We start from the raw sequence: 16,171 nt of genomic DNA on the forward strand, positions 1-16,171 counted from the left end.
ATTGCTTAGCTCAATACTTTATAGTACAGGCCACCCGGGTTCAATTCCTGCTGCTGCCTATAGGAGTTTATTCGTTCTCCCCATGACCATGTGGTTTCCTCCAGTTGCTCCGATTTCCACCCACAGTCCAAAGCCATACCGGTTTGTAGGTTAATTGGTCATTCTAAATCGGCCCGAGATTAGGCTCAGATTTAATCAGGGGATTGCTGAGCTCGAAGGGCTGGAAGAGCTGATTTCACACTGTATCTCAACAAGCAATAAATAAATAAACATGTTTCTAGATATAGTCAAAATGAAGTCACATGTTTACTGCCTAAGCAACACGCAAAATGCTGGAGGAATGCCAAAAGGATTCGGCCCAAAACCTCCCCATCTTTTTTACAAGTGCTGCCCAGCCTGCTGAGTTCCTCCAGCAATTTCTGTGCGTTGCTTGGATTTCCAGCATCTGCTCTTTTACTCTTGTTTGTGTGCTGTGAAAAGCATCTCGTAAGGAGGGCAGTAAAATTAATATACAGGTTCCAGAAATGTATGTAGATGGATATGACCCACAATTTGCAAAATTCGGTGGGATCATGTTGAGTATTCCAAAACATTCAATGCCCTCTTTGGCTGCAGGTTATTTCTGGAACTAGGTGAGCTCATTGAAATTCTCCCTCTTATTCTGTAACGTGCTGCGGATTGTGATTGGATATTGGCCATTACTTCCCTTTCCCTGCAATCCTCAATTCGCCGTGCCACCCCCCAGTAATGTTGGAAGTTCTCCATTCTTCCCCATTGCAGGCTGGGCATTGCACGCAATGAAAACACTGAATATCTTTCTCTTCACAGTTTCTGGTGCAGCTCTTCAACAGGTTTGGAAATACCAGGAAGGAGCAATTTGGAGATATTTCTATTTAAGCTCCTTTCCAGGTAATTTCTGTGGAAAGTCAGCAACGAGATTGTATGATCCAAATGCAAAATCCTGGACGTCAGAAACAGGTAAAAGGGGGTCAGCTGCATTGGTGGAGAGAAACAGTTAACTCTTGAGATGATGACATTTCAACAGAACAAAGAAAAGTTGAGGGCAAACATAGTTTTAATATGTAGAGAAAGTAGGAAGGAGAGCACAAAAGATATGTCTGTCATTGAGTGGGAGGCAGGAGAGATGAAGTGAAAAATGAGTAATGTAGCCAAAATCAAAGGCATTGCTGAATATTGGAAAGTAGATCTGGAAGAGAAAGCAAATATATGAAACTTCAAACAATCAAAGTTGTCTCAGAAATTTCTGTAGTCATGGTTTTCTCATCGATATTGGAGACACTTTTCACAAAATGATTAGTCCACTTGTTTGGAATTGACTCTTTCCAGAATCTTATCTAACCATGGTCAAGGTTATGGTGCATGTAATGATGAAAGTGGTAAGTTAGTAATCCAGGCACTAAATTTCTGAAATTTAACTTCAGTTAGAGGCATATAACATAGCAGTTAGCGTAACATTATTACAGCGCCAGTGACCCAGATTCAGTTGTAACGCTGCCTGTGTCTGTAAGGAGTTTTTACATTCTCCCTGTGGCTTTGTGGGATTCCCTCCACACTTATTGGTTAGCAGGTTAATTGGTCACATGGGTATACTTGGGTGGGACAGGCTCACTGGGGCAGAAGGGCCTGTTATTGTGCTGTATTTCTAAATAAACAAATAGCCAAACAAACTACATGATTGTTGCAGCTATTTGAGAGGAAAGGAAATCTGCCGACCTCCTCTGATCTGGCCAAAGGCTGATTTGGACCCACAAAATGTGGCTGATTTTTGCACGGCTTAGCAAGCAAATCATTTCAAGGGCAACACAGAATGAATAAGAAATGCATCCTTTGCCAGTGATGCTAAGATCCCAAAAAGAGAGAATATTTTATTTAAAGAAAAATCTGACTCTTAATTGAGGCAGAGGACTTAGAATTGTACCTGACCTGATATAGACACATGTAGTCAGATCCCTTTGAGTTCAGGCCAGTAACTAGGATCTTGTTCTGGCGTGTCCACTTGGAATGTCCATTTCGCTGACGATTTTCATTTGAAAGCCTCCAAGAAGACCACAATCTTCTCCGGTTTGGAGGCTTAAAGGTAAGAATATCTGCAGTCACTGGAAATCCAAGTGACACACAAAAACTGCAGGAGGAGCTCAGCAGGCCAGGCAGCCTCTAAGAAAACTTGTGAACAGTTGATGTTTCGGGCCGAGACCCTTCTTCAGGACATTAAAAAAAAGATGAGAAGTTGGAGCAAGAAGATGGGAGGAGGGGAGGAAGAAGGGTAAGGTGGTAGGTGATAGGGAGAGGGATGAAGTAAAGGCTGAGAAGCTGATAGGTGAAAGAGATAAAGGGCTGGAGAAGGTGGAATCTGATAGGAGAGGGTAGAAGATGATGGAAGTAAAGAAAGGGGGAGGAGCACCAGAGAGATGTGATGGGCTGGTAAAGAGATGATGTGTGAGAGGGAAACAGGAATGGGGAATGGTGAAGGGGGGGCAATTACTAGGAGCTTGAGAAATCATTTTTCATGTCATCAGTTTGGAGACTACCCAGACAGAATATAAGGTGTTGTTCCTCCAGCTTGAGGGTGTCCTCATTGCAGCAGTAGAGAAGACCCTAGACTGGCATGTCAGAAAGGGAATGGGAAGTAGAATTGAAATGGGTGGGCCACCAGGAGAACCGAGTTTTTCTGGTGGACAGAGTGGTGAAAGGGTCTCACCAATATACAAAAGGCCACATCGGGGGAACTGGATACCATGCATGACCCCAACAAACTCAAAGGTGAAGTGTCACCTCACCTGGAAGGATTGTTTGGGTCCCTGAATGGTAGTGAGGGAGGAGGTGTAGGTGCAGGTCGGGTACTTGATCCACTTGCGTGCCTCAGTGACATGGAAACCCATATTGGCTGGATTCAGAGCTTTTGGTAGGATCACCCATCCCATACAAGTCAAAGGGTGGAGGATGGATTAGGAGTGGTTCACCACTCCTCTATGTTCAGGGGTTCAACTCAGAGCTAAAAACCCTGACTGCTGAAGCACAATTGTTATGGAACCAGCAATGAAGGATTCTTCCACATCTCCGTGCGTCAGTATTCCCGGGTCTCCACCCAGGATTTGCATGACTGACAGTAGTAAAAACCGAGTGGAAGCTACTGACACAGTTGTTGACATGTGAACAAAGTCGTTAGAGAAACGTAGCTGGTAGATATGAAAGTAGTCTTTAATTCGACAAAATGAAACACAGCAGACAAATTGAGTCCCTTTCAAGGAGAAGGCCTGCACAACCCAACACTACATGGCATTTTATATGCTAAAGATCAACGGACAATTCTACGTTTACAATGCATCCACAATGCCTCCTTTGAACTACACGAAACTTTCACACCTCCCTCTTTGCACCCACCTTACTGATATCCAAATGAATCTTAAATCAGCAATGTCTAGTCTTCCAATTAACTATGGCTCACAACTCTTAAGAACCCGTTGTCCAGAGGTACAATTTAAATTCCATCTACAGTCCGTATTCAAATTTGAAGATTGGTGGCTGAAGTTAGTTTCTATAGCTATTTGCTATATGTCCTAACCCCAAACACATGCTAACAGTGATTAAGGAAGCCCTGAACACCACTAGAGATGAAGGACCTTCATTGCTGTCCTAAACACCAGTGGTGTAACAGGCAGTAAGTAAGTTTCATTTGAAAATGATAGCTCTGATTCTGGGCAGCACAAACGAGAAGCTGGAGGAACTCAGCAGATCTGGTAGCATCCATGGAAGTGAATAAACACTTGATGTTTTGGGCCAGAACCCCTCTTCAGGACTGAAAAGGAAGAGGGAAGATGCCTTCCTTGCTTTTAGGTAGATTTTACTTTCAAGTTAGTTTTTGAAGGTACTAGATTGTCACTTTTAAAGAAACTATTTTGATGTTCTGCTGCAATTTGTGTTGTGCAATGGATTGTTACTGTGTACGCTTTCCACTGTAATGCTTCTGCATTGTGAGATGTATAATTTACTAGCTGGGTATGAAGCATTCCAGGCCAGGTACGTGCTGGGATTCATGCTGTGGCAATACTTTTTTTTTCTCTAGGTCAGGGATTCCCAACTTTTTTTAATGCTATGGACCAATACAATTAAGCAAGAGGTTCATAGACCCCCAGGTTGGAAACACCTGCTCTAGACAGAACATGACAGAATATAAAAAATTATATGCAAATATAATTCCAGGTTTAATATTTTCCTTTGTTTTCTGTTCTTCAGTGAGAGTGAATTCCTGACGGTTTCCACTCTGCAGGTGTTGTGACCTAAAGTGCTCGCACATAGGGTTCTCAAATTCCCTGAAAGCAGTCCAGGGATACATAGTTAAGAACTCTGTTTGCAATGAGTTAGTTGCTTTAGGAAAAGATAAATTTGACAAAGAGTTACTCATAATCAAATAATTGCAGACAATGGGAGACTGAAATGTGCGCATGTGTGACCTGGGCAGCATTTGTGATAGAAGAAACTGAGCTAATATTTCAGGTTCTGAGGAAGGGTCTTTGTACTGAAACCATTACAACCTGCTCCTTCCACAAATGCTGCCTGATCTGTTTGGTGTTACAGCACTTCCTTTTGGTTTTACTTTCTCTGGAAAAGAGTTATCAGGGTATAACCTGAGTGTGACTACGTATTTGGGATTGGGTTCACCTGCAAAGCATCTGTAATTTCATAGCGTCTCTGTCTTTTATTGTTGACAATCGCATGTGAATGATGACCCTGGGGCAAGGTGCAGAGGCCAACAGCTGCTGATGAAATACACTTAAACAAGAATCTAATGCTTTTAGATTAAGGTTTCCCAAACTTTTTTATGCCATTCACTGGGGAGTCAGTGGACCCTTGGCTGGACACCCTTACTTTAGGGGAAGACAATTATCAAAAAATAGTGCTCATGCTCACTAGACAATCTCTATTTTAAATGTCTGTGCAACCTGTATTGATATTTGTTTTGTCCTTCACTGTCCTTCAACACCTGCATTACCATGGTAACCATGGTCTACGTTTAGCCAGTTTTGCTGGAACTTTCATTCAGAGGGCAAACCCTCTATGCCACACGGGGTAATGACTTACTAGCTCAGCTATTTAATCGTAGAACTATTATTGGTTTTCATCTACACACCAATTACAATTTTAGATGTCTTGAACCCTGAAAAAACAGTAATTTTTCTCATCTTGGTCATTCAACAGTAAACAGTATCAGAAAGGAATTTATGCATGATTATTAAGCAGAATTTGACACTAAACCACATAAGACATTAGGTGGTTAAAAAAAAACCTGAACATTTCTGAGAATGGAGAAACAGAGGTAATGTCATTAATTTTGGCCCAGGGACCTGCAATTACCCATTTAAGATTTAAGATTGTTTGATATTATTCTTCAGTATATAAGTGTAAAGCAGAATGAAATGATTGTTACTCCAGATCTGATGCAGCATTAAAAAAGAACACAGTAAGCATAAAAACACAATAAATGTAAATACATAAGATTAGATATATACATTGATTGTATGTACATAAAGTGATGCTAGATACTAATCCTATATAAATCCCACGAGCCATTATGAGCTGTCAGTCATCTGATGACCCTGTATCTCCTTAGGATTGAATGAAGATCTTTGACAGCTCTTCTTGGTGCACCACCATGTTGCCATGTTGAGTGATTTAGGGAGGGAATTTTGGTGTGTATAGATTGTTGGGTGTCGGGGTGGAGATACGTCTTTTCCAAAGGAGGCGTAAGACACTCCTTCCCTCCACTAGACTTCAGGTTACCCTTGGGCAAGCTGTGACACCTGCTTAGCCATCCAGACAGGGTCATGCGAAGCCATGGGAGCAGGCGGTGGATGGTCATGCAAGCAGAATGTGCATTCCCAAGCCCTGGTTATGCGACTGCTGACACCCGGCAGTGAAACTCCGAAGAGTATCGATAATGGCTAGAGTCATCTGTCTTGCAAGGAAGGCAATGGCAAAGCACTTCTGTAGAAAAATGATCCAAGAACGATCATGGTCAGGGAAAGACCATGATCTCCCACGTTATATGACACAGCTCATATGAACAAACAGACGATAGATTGATGAAGGCAGCTGTAAATGATGACCATCAGAGTGAACATGACTCCTCTGCATTGCTGGGCAGGAAGCCAGTGTAGATCAGTGGTTGGAATAGAGTGAGTTGGGGTATTAGCTCTGTTGTTTGAATGAATCAGGGGTGCAAAGTAAGTGGCCTACTTTGGAGAAAACTAGAGTAGCTATTCAAAAGTTACCGGCAAGAATCTGTATATCCTTAATGTTGTAAAGCATTGAAGTGGCTTTAGAGGAACATTTTCAAATGAAATTTGACAGCCTGTTGCAGGGGTTCCCAACCTGGGGTCCATGGACTCTTCTGTTAAGGGTAGGGATCCATGGCATACAAAAGTTGGGAAGTCCAGACCTATTGTGAGTAGATATTGGATCAAAAGACCAGCAGCTTAGCTGAAGAGATAAGTTTTATCTCAATGGGGTGAAGAAGCAGCACATATATGGAATATTTGTGCAATGGCACTTGGTAAGAATTGGAACACAAAGAAGAGTTTTGGATACATTTAAGAAGTAGGAAGTGACCAATAAGTTATTGGTATAATTAAGTCTCTGCGTAACATCAAGATGTTCAAGGATTTCAGCTCTGGATAAGCCGATACTACATCAAAGCAACTATATAGTTTTAGTGGTGACACCAAGGGATGATCAAGTATAAGATAAGTTTGGATCCTTTGTAGAACTAGAGAAGTATACAGCCCAGAAATGGCCCTTTCCCAAGGTTCAAGGTTCAAGGTACATTTATTAGCAAAGTACGTATGCAGCATATAACTCGAAGATCAAGTTTTCTCCAGACAGTCATGAAGCAAAGAAAACTATGGAGGCTGTTCAAAGATAAACATCAACCTCCCCCCCGCCATGCATGTCAGAATAAGAAAAATAGCACAAACAAAAACAAGAACATCAACTACCCCCATGCGCAAAATAAAGCAAATCATGGAGACGGCAAAAGGAACAGCAAACCCCAAACCCCACCCCACGCAATGTAAACGGACAAATAGTGTAAACAGCAACAATAATGTCAACCCCCAAGCTCCCCTCATGCAAAAAGCAACAAGGAACATCAAACCACGAACTACACGCCCACAAAAAAAAACAATCGCTCAAACGGCAACAAGAAAGATCTGGTGAAAACACAGAATATAAAACACAAAACTGAAAGAGTTCTGTCCACTTCATCCATGCTGCCCATAAGGCTTGAATTTAGCCCTTTAGTCCCGACTTCCTTCCTGTCCAAGTACCTGTCAAAGCGCTTTTTAAATATTTCTGCCTCAGGAAAGGGCCACGCACTCTGAGGTAAGTGACCCACCTCTTGACTCCCAGAACTCCCTGCCAGATGGCCTGTTTTTGTGCTGTAATTGTTATATAGTTATATGGTTAAGGTAGATGCTTCTGTTTATATTGTAACATGATTGTAACTACATTGTTGTGTGCATCATATTCTAATTCATGTGTCATCATGTTGGTAATTAAAGGCAGTAGGTCTACTGCCGAATAAGAAGAAGCACATCGCCCGCAGTGAGAGAGAGAGATAGGAACCACCGGGAGTTTGCGCTGGACGAGAATAAGTACTGAGCTATTATTGTGTTTTCTGGTAGGTATCATTTGTAAATATTGGCATTTTTCTTTTCACTAATTTTTCTAAGTTTGGTTTTTGACGCACCTAATGAACACCCTTCCACTAAAGTGCTAAGCAACTCCAGCCAATTTTTCTTTGGTCATAACTCAAGTATCTAACAGAGGACATGCTGTATATTTAACATGGCAGTTCTCGACTGAGTGGCAGAAAATTTTGGGGAAGATCTTCCAGTTCCCAAGTACTCCATAACTGCTGGTACTTAATAGCTTTCATCCTTAGAAGCTTGTTAGGTTATACCTAAGCTAACGTGTTCATCTTGTGATTCTCTACAAGCTAGTGTCAGAATGCCTGTGTTGCAATGCTGATTCTTTAAACGTTCAAAGCTCCTGGGCCTGTAAATCCTGATTCTGCAGACCTGTGTTGTTATCCCTGGAGAAACAGAGGACAAGGAACTGTCAAGCCATTGCACATGCTGGGTTTTTTAAATATTCCTATTTGATAATTTTTGAGTTCAGTCATGTCACTCATTTTTGTAAGTGATATTTACAATACTGTATGTGCTGGTGATGTAGTGGCCCAGTGTGATACTAACCAGATCCCTGGACTCGGTTTTTAATGGTCTTTTGACAGTGAACTGAGTTAAGAAGTCATTTAGCTTGTTTAATAAGATGTTTTTTTCTACTGCAGAATGCCAGGTGGAATGAAAAACACTTTGAAAAATGAGTTTAAGGAAATAAACCTCTGTACTGTGCACCTAAGAGGCCCCTTTATGATTTTCAATGCACTAAAGAGTGCAAAATTACTTTGGACCAATTGAAGTTCTGAAGTAAAAGTCGAGGCTTCTTGATTAGTCAGGGCATCAGAGATTATGGAAAGCATGGGGTCGAGAGAGAAAATAAACCAGCCATGATCAAACAACAATGGGGCAAGTGGCCTAAATCTGCTTTGGAGACTTATGGGTGGGTCATGATCATAAACGTTAGGAGAGCAGATATGAGTGTGGTTAAAAATCCTATTTTTGGTTTCAATGCAAAGTCCTTGAAGAGGAATTTACTAGGGTAGAGTGGGAAGGGTTGATACCATGGTTCTTAAATTGAAGGAGACAGTGAGTTGATGCATTATAGAGAGTTTCGAGTTGATCGAGGTTTTGATACAGAAAATTATTCCGGCTGATAAGTTGGTCTGTAACTAGAGTTCACTGATTAAAGGAAGGTAAAATATTCCAAGGACAGATGTAAAATATGTTTCTTGATATTTGGGATTTTGACCATTGCCTGAAAAGGTGGTAGATGCTGATGCCACTGGGTTTAGAAGGGATTTTGTACCATTTAGCATGGACAAAATGCACAAACTAGTCTTTAAGTTCAAGGAGTGACCAAGAAAGAGAAGTAAAATAAAAATCAGAACACAGCAAAGATTAAGCCTTTGGACTAATTCCATACTGTTGAGACCTGATGAACAATCTCAGGCCAAAACCTTGACCGCTTATTCCTCTCCATCGATGTTACCCAACCTGCTGAATTCCTCCATCAATTTGTATGCATTGACTCATTTTCCAGCATCTGTAGAATCTCTTGTGTTTGTAAATTAATTATGATCAATTGTGATCAAGTGTTGGCACGTGGCCAAGTGGTTAAGGCTTTGGGCTGGTGATCTGAAGGTTGTTAGTTCAAGCTTCAGTCGAGGCAGCGTGTGTGTCCTTGAGCAAGGCACTTAACCACACACTGCTCCTGCACGTTTATAGCCCAGTGGTGGCGGTTGGCGCAGTATGGACAAGGATAAGCAGGGTCATGGTATCTCTGAGTAAATTTTGATCCAAGAAAAGTAAATTTCCTTTAATTAGCAGATCGCCTTGGCAGAAACAATAAACAAGATCTAGATTTTTAACCAATCTCTTTAGAATCAGGTTTAATATCACCAGCATATGTCATGAAATTTCAAACATGAGAAAATCTGTAAATGCTGGAAAGCCAAAGCAACGTACACAAGGTGCTAGAGAAACTAAGGACTCGTGAAGGATCATGAAGTCCTGAGGAAGGGTCTCGCCTCATAATGTCAACTGTTTACTCTTTTCCATAGACACTGCCTGGCTTGCTCCAGCATTTTGTGTTTGTTGTCATGAAATTTATTGACTGGTGGTAGCAGCACAATGCAATACATAATTATTGAAAAAAAAGTGAATTACAGTAAGTAAATATATTAAACAGTTAAACTAAATACAAATGGTAGGTAGTGCAAAAATAAAAGTAGTGAGCTGGTGTTCATATTCTCTCATTCTTTATCAGGTAAATTAGATAACCATCTGCTACTCCCTGAGCTAAAAAATTAAATTAAGTTAAAAAATTGCATATATGAAAAACCAGACATAACACCTGCAAGTCAAAGGACCAAGATCCAGGGGGAGAAGTTAACCTCAGGTCCTTGCTTAAAAACCATGAATGAAATGAGCAAGGTAGTCCCTTCTAAATGGTTTTTGAATCAATGGAAAACGCTTCCATTCTAAAGACTTAAAAGAAAGATAAGTGATAGTTACTTCTGTGCACTGTAGGCAGCGTTTGTTGTGTTTTGAGTGGGAAGTTCAGCATAATGTAAAGTTCAGCGAATAACGTTGCATTACAGCAATGTGCATTCCGCAACATTCAAGGCGATTGCAACAAGATGCATTCAGTGAATGCCTCTTGATCTCTTTAAAGCCAATCTTGAATGACTGTTTTGTGAGGGCATTTGGACTTAATTACACCATATCATATGTTTTTTAATCCTCTTTCAATCAATCCCTAAAGCTATTTCTTGATCCTTTCAATGCAAAGAGGTGAGACGACAAAAATATGGAAACATATAATTTGCATAATTTATTCAGTATTTGAATAGAGATTAATTCCTCCTACTCACTGGGTCATCAACAGTGCTTCTTTCTTTTTTTAAAAATAGTGAGTTGAAATGGTTAGATGCTGTGATAATCTAAACTCCTGCCATTGTGGCTTGCACTAAATATATTTAATAATTAGCCGTCTGGAAAGCAATTAAAGAGCGGTTGTATTTTATTATGGGCTATAAATAACTCAACAAATTTTATTATAAAAATCACATGAATATACAGCTTCATACTTGGATTGCTTACAAAACTCAGAGGTCTATAATGAAATGCTTTAAATATTTTTGTGAAAAACTGTGATTTCCAAATCGGTCTGAATCAGTAATTCATTATTTTATTTCATCAATGTGATTTGTTTTTTTTTTGGACTGACTTACAATCAAAAAATTATCCTGCAATTACATTTCTATTAATATGAATTGTGGAAGTTATTTTGGCGCACATTGACATTAAAATATCAGGAGATAGTTTAACTTTCAAGCATGCTGAAGCCAGTTAAGGGGCTCTGGGCATTTTAATATGTAGGATTGAAGTTCAAAAGTCAGCATATTATGTTACAACTTTATAAAACTCTAGTCAAGCCACAACTGCAGTATTGCATACATTTCTAGTTGCCCCACTATGGGAAGGACATTGAGGCTTTAGAGGAGGTGCAGAAGACGTTTACCAAGATGCTGCCTGGTGCTATCATGAGACGCTGGACAAACTTGGGATGTTTTCCCTGGAGTGGTGGAGGCTGAGGAGAGATCTGACAGAGGTTTACAAGATTATGAGAGGCATAGGTAGAGTGGACAGGTAATAGCTGTTTCTCAGGGCTAAAATATCTAATACCAGAGGGCATGCATTACAGGTGAGAGGGGGGTATGTTCAAAGGGTATGTTTTTTACTCAGAGTTATGGGTGCCTGGAATGTGCTGCCTGGTATGGTGGTAGAGGCAAAAATATTAGAAGCTTTAAAAAAACTTTTGATAGGTACATTGCTGTAAGGAAGATGGAGGAATATGGACATTGTGTCGGTAGGATGGATTAGTGTTTGGGTGGTTTTGGTTTGCTTTTTAGCACAACATTGTGGGCTGAATGGCCTTTTCCTGTGCTGTACTCTTCTATGTTTCTATTTACAATATAAAAATATTTAATCTTTTTTTTAAGCTTTGACTGGAAAGTTTTATTTAATATTATACCGTAGTGTTTATTCGGGGGCGGTACTTCTTTGGGAGGAAATATGGTATGAATATAAAGAAAGAGACGTAGTATTTCATGGCCAGTTAATTTTGAAAGTCATTTTAAAATGGAGTCAGAGGTAGTTGAAGTACTCAGTAGGTTAGACAATATCCGAAAAAGAGAAAGAAGTTTTCAAGTTCGTGATCTTTAATGAGAAGTAGAGTTGTAGAGTCATACAGCACATAAAAAGGCCTGTCAACCAAGATGCCCGTCCAAGCTAGCCAGCATTTGTCCCATAATTTTCTAAACCTTTCCAATTCAAGTGCCTCTTAAATGTTGCTGTTATAGCTGTCTCTACCATTTTCTTTGCCAACTCGTTCCACATTCCTATCAACCTCTGTGTTTAAAAATAAGTTTCTTCTCAAGTTCCTATAAAAACTGTTCTCCCTTCACCTACAGTACAGTGGTACATCCAATTGCACTGCTAATCACCTTCTGGGAGCGGTGCCTCAGAAAGGCAGCGTCTATCACTAAGGAGCCCCACCACCCAAGATGTGCCACTTCTCATGGTTGCCATCAGAAGCCTGAAGGCACACACTCAGTGATTCAGGACAACTTCTTCCCCTCTGTCAACCAATTCTGAATGGACGTTGAACTCATGAACACTACCTCACTACCTTTTATTTCTATTTTTGCACCACTTATTTAATTTAACTTACTGTAATTCACAGTTTTTCCCCTACATTATCACGTATTGCATTGTACAGCTGTCACAAAGCGAACACATTTCAGGGATTATGCCAGTGAAATTAAACTTGACTCTGATTCTGCAAAACTGTACGAGTTACTGTTGGATTAGTCATACGAGATGTCTCTGATTTCTTTGTTTAAAGGAGGTTACTGCAGTTTAATCGTTTGATCAATGAGGAAATGTGTAGTTGTTAATTAAAATGCAACCTTATCAGTTGAAAAATAAAACAGAACAGTACTGGCACTCCCTCTAACAAATCCATTCGTGGACTGGTATACGTTTTATGTCCACTACTGTTTTAGTTGAACTCTTGTAGTGGATCACCTTTGTAAATGTATTTGCATTACTCAATGTTTATGCAACATAGAATCCTTTAGTAAAGAATTATATAAAATAGATCAATTTATAATAAAATATTGAGAGAATTTTTCTCTGAATTAAGCTCCAAACTTTCTGCATAAAAATTCTCAAAGCTACATCTTTGATTTGGAGCAGATAAATTAAGTTGAAGCAGAAGATGGAAAGTGGGATATTCCTTATAGGGATCATTCATTTGTTGGTAATTTATTATGGTTAATTGTTTTAATTTTGTCATTTACACATTGCAAAACTTAAACAAGTATGAGACCTGTTTCAATATTCTCTATTTATTACAAGATTGTTGTGTATATATCTGATTACCTAGGATTTCATTGGATACTTACGTACTTCTGAAGCTAACATATTTCTCTTGAAGTGTAAAGAAACTGGAGCTTTCTCATTGTTTGTAGACATTCTGTTAAAGAGGAAGAGGGCACAGGTTACAGGTGTTGTACAACAAGTTCCGTATTTGGGTGCCGTAAGTAATTACTTTGTTCATGGTTAATATTAGGTAACTTTTTTTTAACATACTAGTGGTCATTTTTGAAATTGCTCTTCTTCTCCATCAGTGTATACCACACTAAAATTTCCATGGTGATATATTTTTGACGTCTACAATTAATACTAGTTTCATTTAAATGTCCCTAAATTTAAACATTCTTTTTGTTTGTGGATAGAAGAAGTGATTTTCAATTCTAATCCATCTTCCTTTGTGTGAATTTTTCAATGGAATTAATAAATCATGAGACATAGGAGCAGAATTAGTCTGTTTGGCCCATCGAGACTGCTACGCCATTCCATCATGGCTGATTTATTATCCCTCTCAACCATATTCTCCTGCCTTCTCACCATAAACTTTGACAACCTGACTAATCAAATCAAAAACCTACCAATCTTCTCTTTAAATGTACCCAATAACTTGGCCTCCACAGCTGTCTGTGGCACTGAACTCCACAGATTAACCAACTTTTGGCTAAAGAAAGCTAAAGAAATTTCTACTCATTTTTGTTATGGATGGATACCCCTCTATTCTGAGGCTGTGGCTTCCGGTCCTACTGTAGGGTACATTCTCTCCACATCCACTCTATCTTGGCCTTTCAATATTCAATAGGTTTCAATGAGGTCCTGCCCACCATTCTTTCAAACTCTAGTGAGTATAGGTCCAGAGCTATCAAATGGTTCTCATATTTAACCAGTTCATTCCCAGAATTGTTCTCATAATCTTCCAATGTCAGCACATTTTTTCTTAGATAAGGGTCCCGAAAATGCTCACAATACTCCCAAGTGCGGTCTGATCATTGCCTTATAAATCCTTAGCAATGCTTCCTTGCTTTTATAGCCTCGTCTTCTTGAAATGAATGCTAACATTGCATTTGCCTTCCTTACCACAGACTTCAACCTGTAAGTTAACCTTTAGAGAATTCTCCACAAGTCCCTTTACAACGCTTTTTTTGAATTTTCTCCCCATTTAGGAAAAAGCCTACACCTTTTTTTCCCTCTACCAAAATGCACGACCATACATTTCCCTACAGTGTACTCCATCAGCCACTTCTTTGCCAATTTTCCCAGTCTAAGTCCTTCTGCAGTCTCCCTGCTTCCTCAACAATATGTGTCCCTCCACCTATCTACATATCACCTGCAAGCTTGGCCACACAAGCCATCAATTCTGACATTCATAATATTGCCATTTAATGTAAAAAAGGAGCAGTTCCAACAGAAAACACTAGTAACTGGCAGCCAACCAGAATAGACCCCCTTTATTCCCACTTTCTGCCTCCTGCCAATTAGCCAATGTTCTATCCATGATAGTATCTTTCATGTAATATCACGAGTTCTCATCTTATTAAGCCCCATTATGTGTGGCAACTTGTCAAAGGCCTTCTGAAAATCCAAGTAGGTGACATCAACCAATTCTCCTTTGTCTTCCCTGCTTGTTATTTCTTAAATAATTCCAACATGTTTGTCAGACAAGAAACCATGCTGACTTTGGCCTATTTTATCATATGGCTCCAAATACCCTAAAACCTCGGTGTTAATAATGGACTCCAGCATCTTCCCAACCATTGAGGTCAGACTAACTGCTCACCCCCCCCACCTCCGCCCAACAGTATCCAAAGCTGTATGCTTATTATTGATGGAAACAGCCACAGGGTTCTATACATTGGCTGCCTATCCCCTTTTCCTCTCCTGATAGTAGTCTGGGTACCTGCCTTCCGCAGTTTAAAAGTGACTACCTCCCTGTAATTTCTATCTATCATCTCCTCATTCACCAGTATGAGCTGAAGGTTATCGAGCTGCATCACCAGTTCTTTAACACAGTCTCTAAGGAGCTGCATCTGAATGCATTGTTTGCAGATGTATTTATCAGGGAAACTGGCATTTTCCCAGGGTTCTCACATATGATGCGAAGAGCATACCACTAACCCTGGATCCATTCTCACCGCACTATGCACTAGTAGACAAAGAAAAAAAAACTTACTCAGAGCATCTGTCTTTTCATGCCACAGCCTCTAAAGCCGATGCCTGACCAGTCTAACCTTGTCCGTCTCCAACAATGGTCACTCCACTTGAACCTCACTTCTCTTTATTGGCTCTAATAAAATTCACATCCAATGAGACTTGCTGTTTTTAAATGGCTCCCATTCTGCTCAGAAGTGCATGATCTCACTTTTACCGACGTTGTATTCCATCTGCCAGACTCTCTACTTCACCTATCTATATCCCTCTGCAGACTCTCCACGTCCTCTGTACGATTTGCTTTTAGAAACATAGAAACATTAAAAATAGGTGCAGGAGTAGGCCATTCGGCCCTTCGGGCCTGCACCGCCATTCAGTATGATCATGGCTGATCATCCAACTCAGAACCCTGTACCTGCTTTCTCTCCATATCCCCTGATCCCTTTAGCCACAAGGGCCACATCTAACTTTTCCACACAGTTTAGTGTCATCAGCAAATTTTTCTACGCTACACTCAGTTCCCTCTTCCAAATCATCAAAGTAAATGGTAAACAGCTGCGGGCCCAACACCAGCTCTTGCAGCACCCCACTCACCACTGACTGCCAACCAGAGAAACACCCATTTACACCAACTCTCTGCCTTCTATTGGTTTACCAATCCATTATCCATGCCAATCCACTTCCTCTGACTTCATGCATCCATATCTTATTTATAAGTCTCTTGAGTGGCACCCTATCGAATGCCTTCTGGAAGTATCATTGATCTTAAAAGATTCAAAACAATTGGAATCCAGAATTTGACATAAACTGGAAAACCATTGTGGAAGTATAATGTTGTCTTTTCATTGGTGTTGCAGCCAAATTCTGCTTTCTGTAATGTGCCTTTA

General features: G+C 40.1%; 1 protein-coding gene across 16 annotated transcripts in view; it reads right to left on the bottom strand.

Moving 5' to 3' along the window:
• LOC132377731 (uncharacterized) overlaps positions 1-16,171 on the bottom strand; it is a 68,039-nt gene that overhangs the window by 12,424 nt on the left and 39,444 nt on the right. For 11 of the 16 annotated variants that reach the window (XR_009506737.1, XR_009506734.1, XR_009506738.1 and 8 more), the window contains one exon: positions 13,172-13,242. The exons of 2 other annotated variants lie outside the window; for them this stretch is intronic. Coding sequence is in view for 2 of the 14 variants with exons in the window: in XM_059944017.1 (XP_059800000.1) it covers positions 13,172-13,241 (70 nt within the window). In the remaining 12 variants the exon portion in view is untranslated. The remainder of the gene's footprint in view (positions 1-13,171; positions 13,243-16,171) is intronic. 3 more of the 16 variants (XR_009506742.1, XR_009506743.1, XR_009506744.1) reach the window with 1 other exon arrangement.

Source organism: Hypanus sabinus, chromosome 19 (assembly GCF_030144855.1).
Source record: "Hypanus sabinus isolate sHypSab1 chromosome 19, sHypSab1.hap1, whole genome shotgun sequence".
NCBI lineage: Eukaryota > Metazoa > Chordata > Chondrichthyes > Myliobatiformes > Dasyatidae > Hypanus > Hypanus sabinus.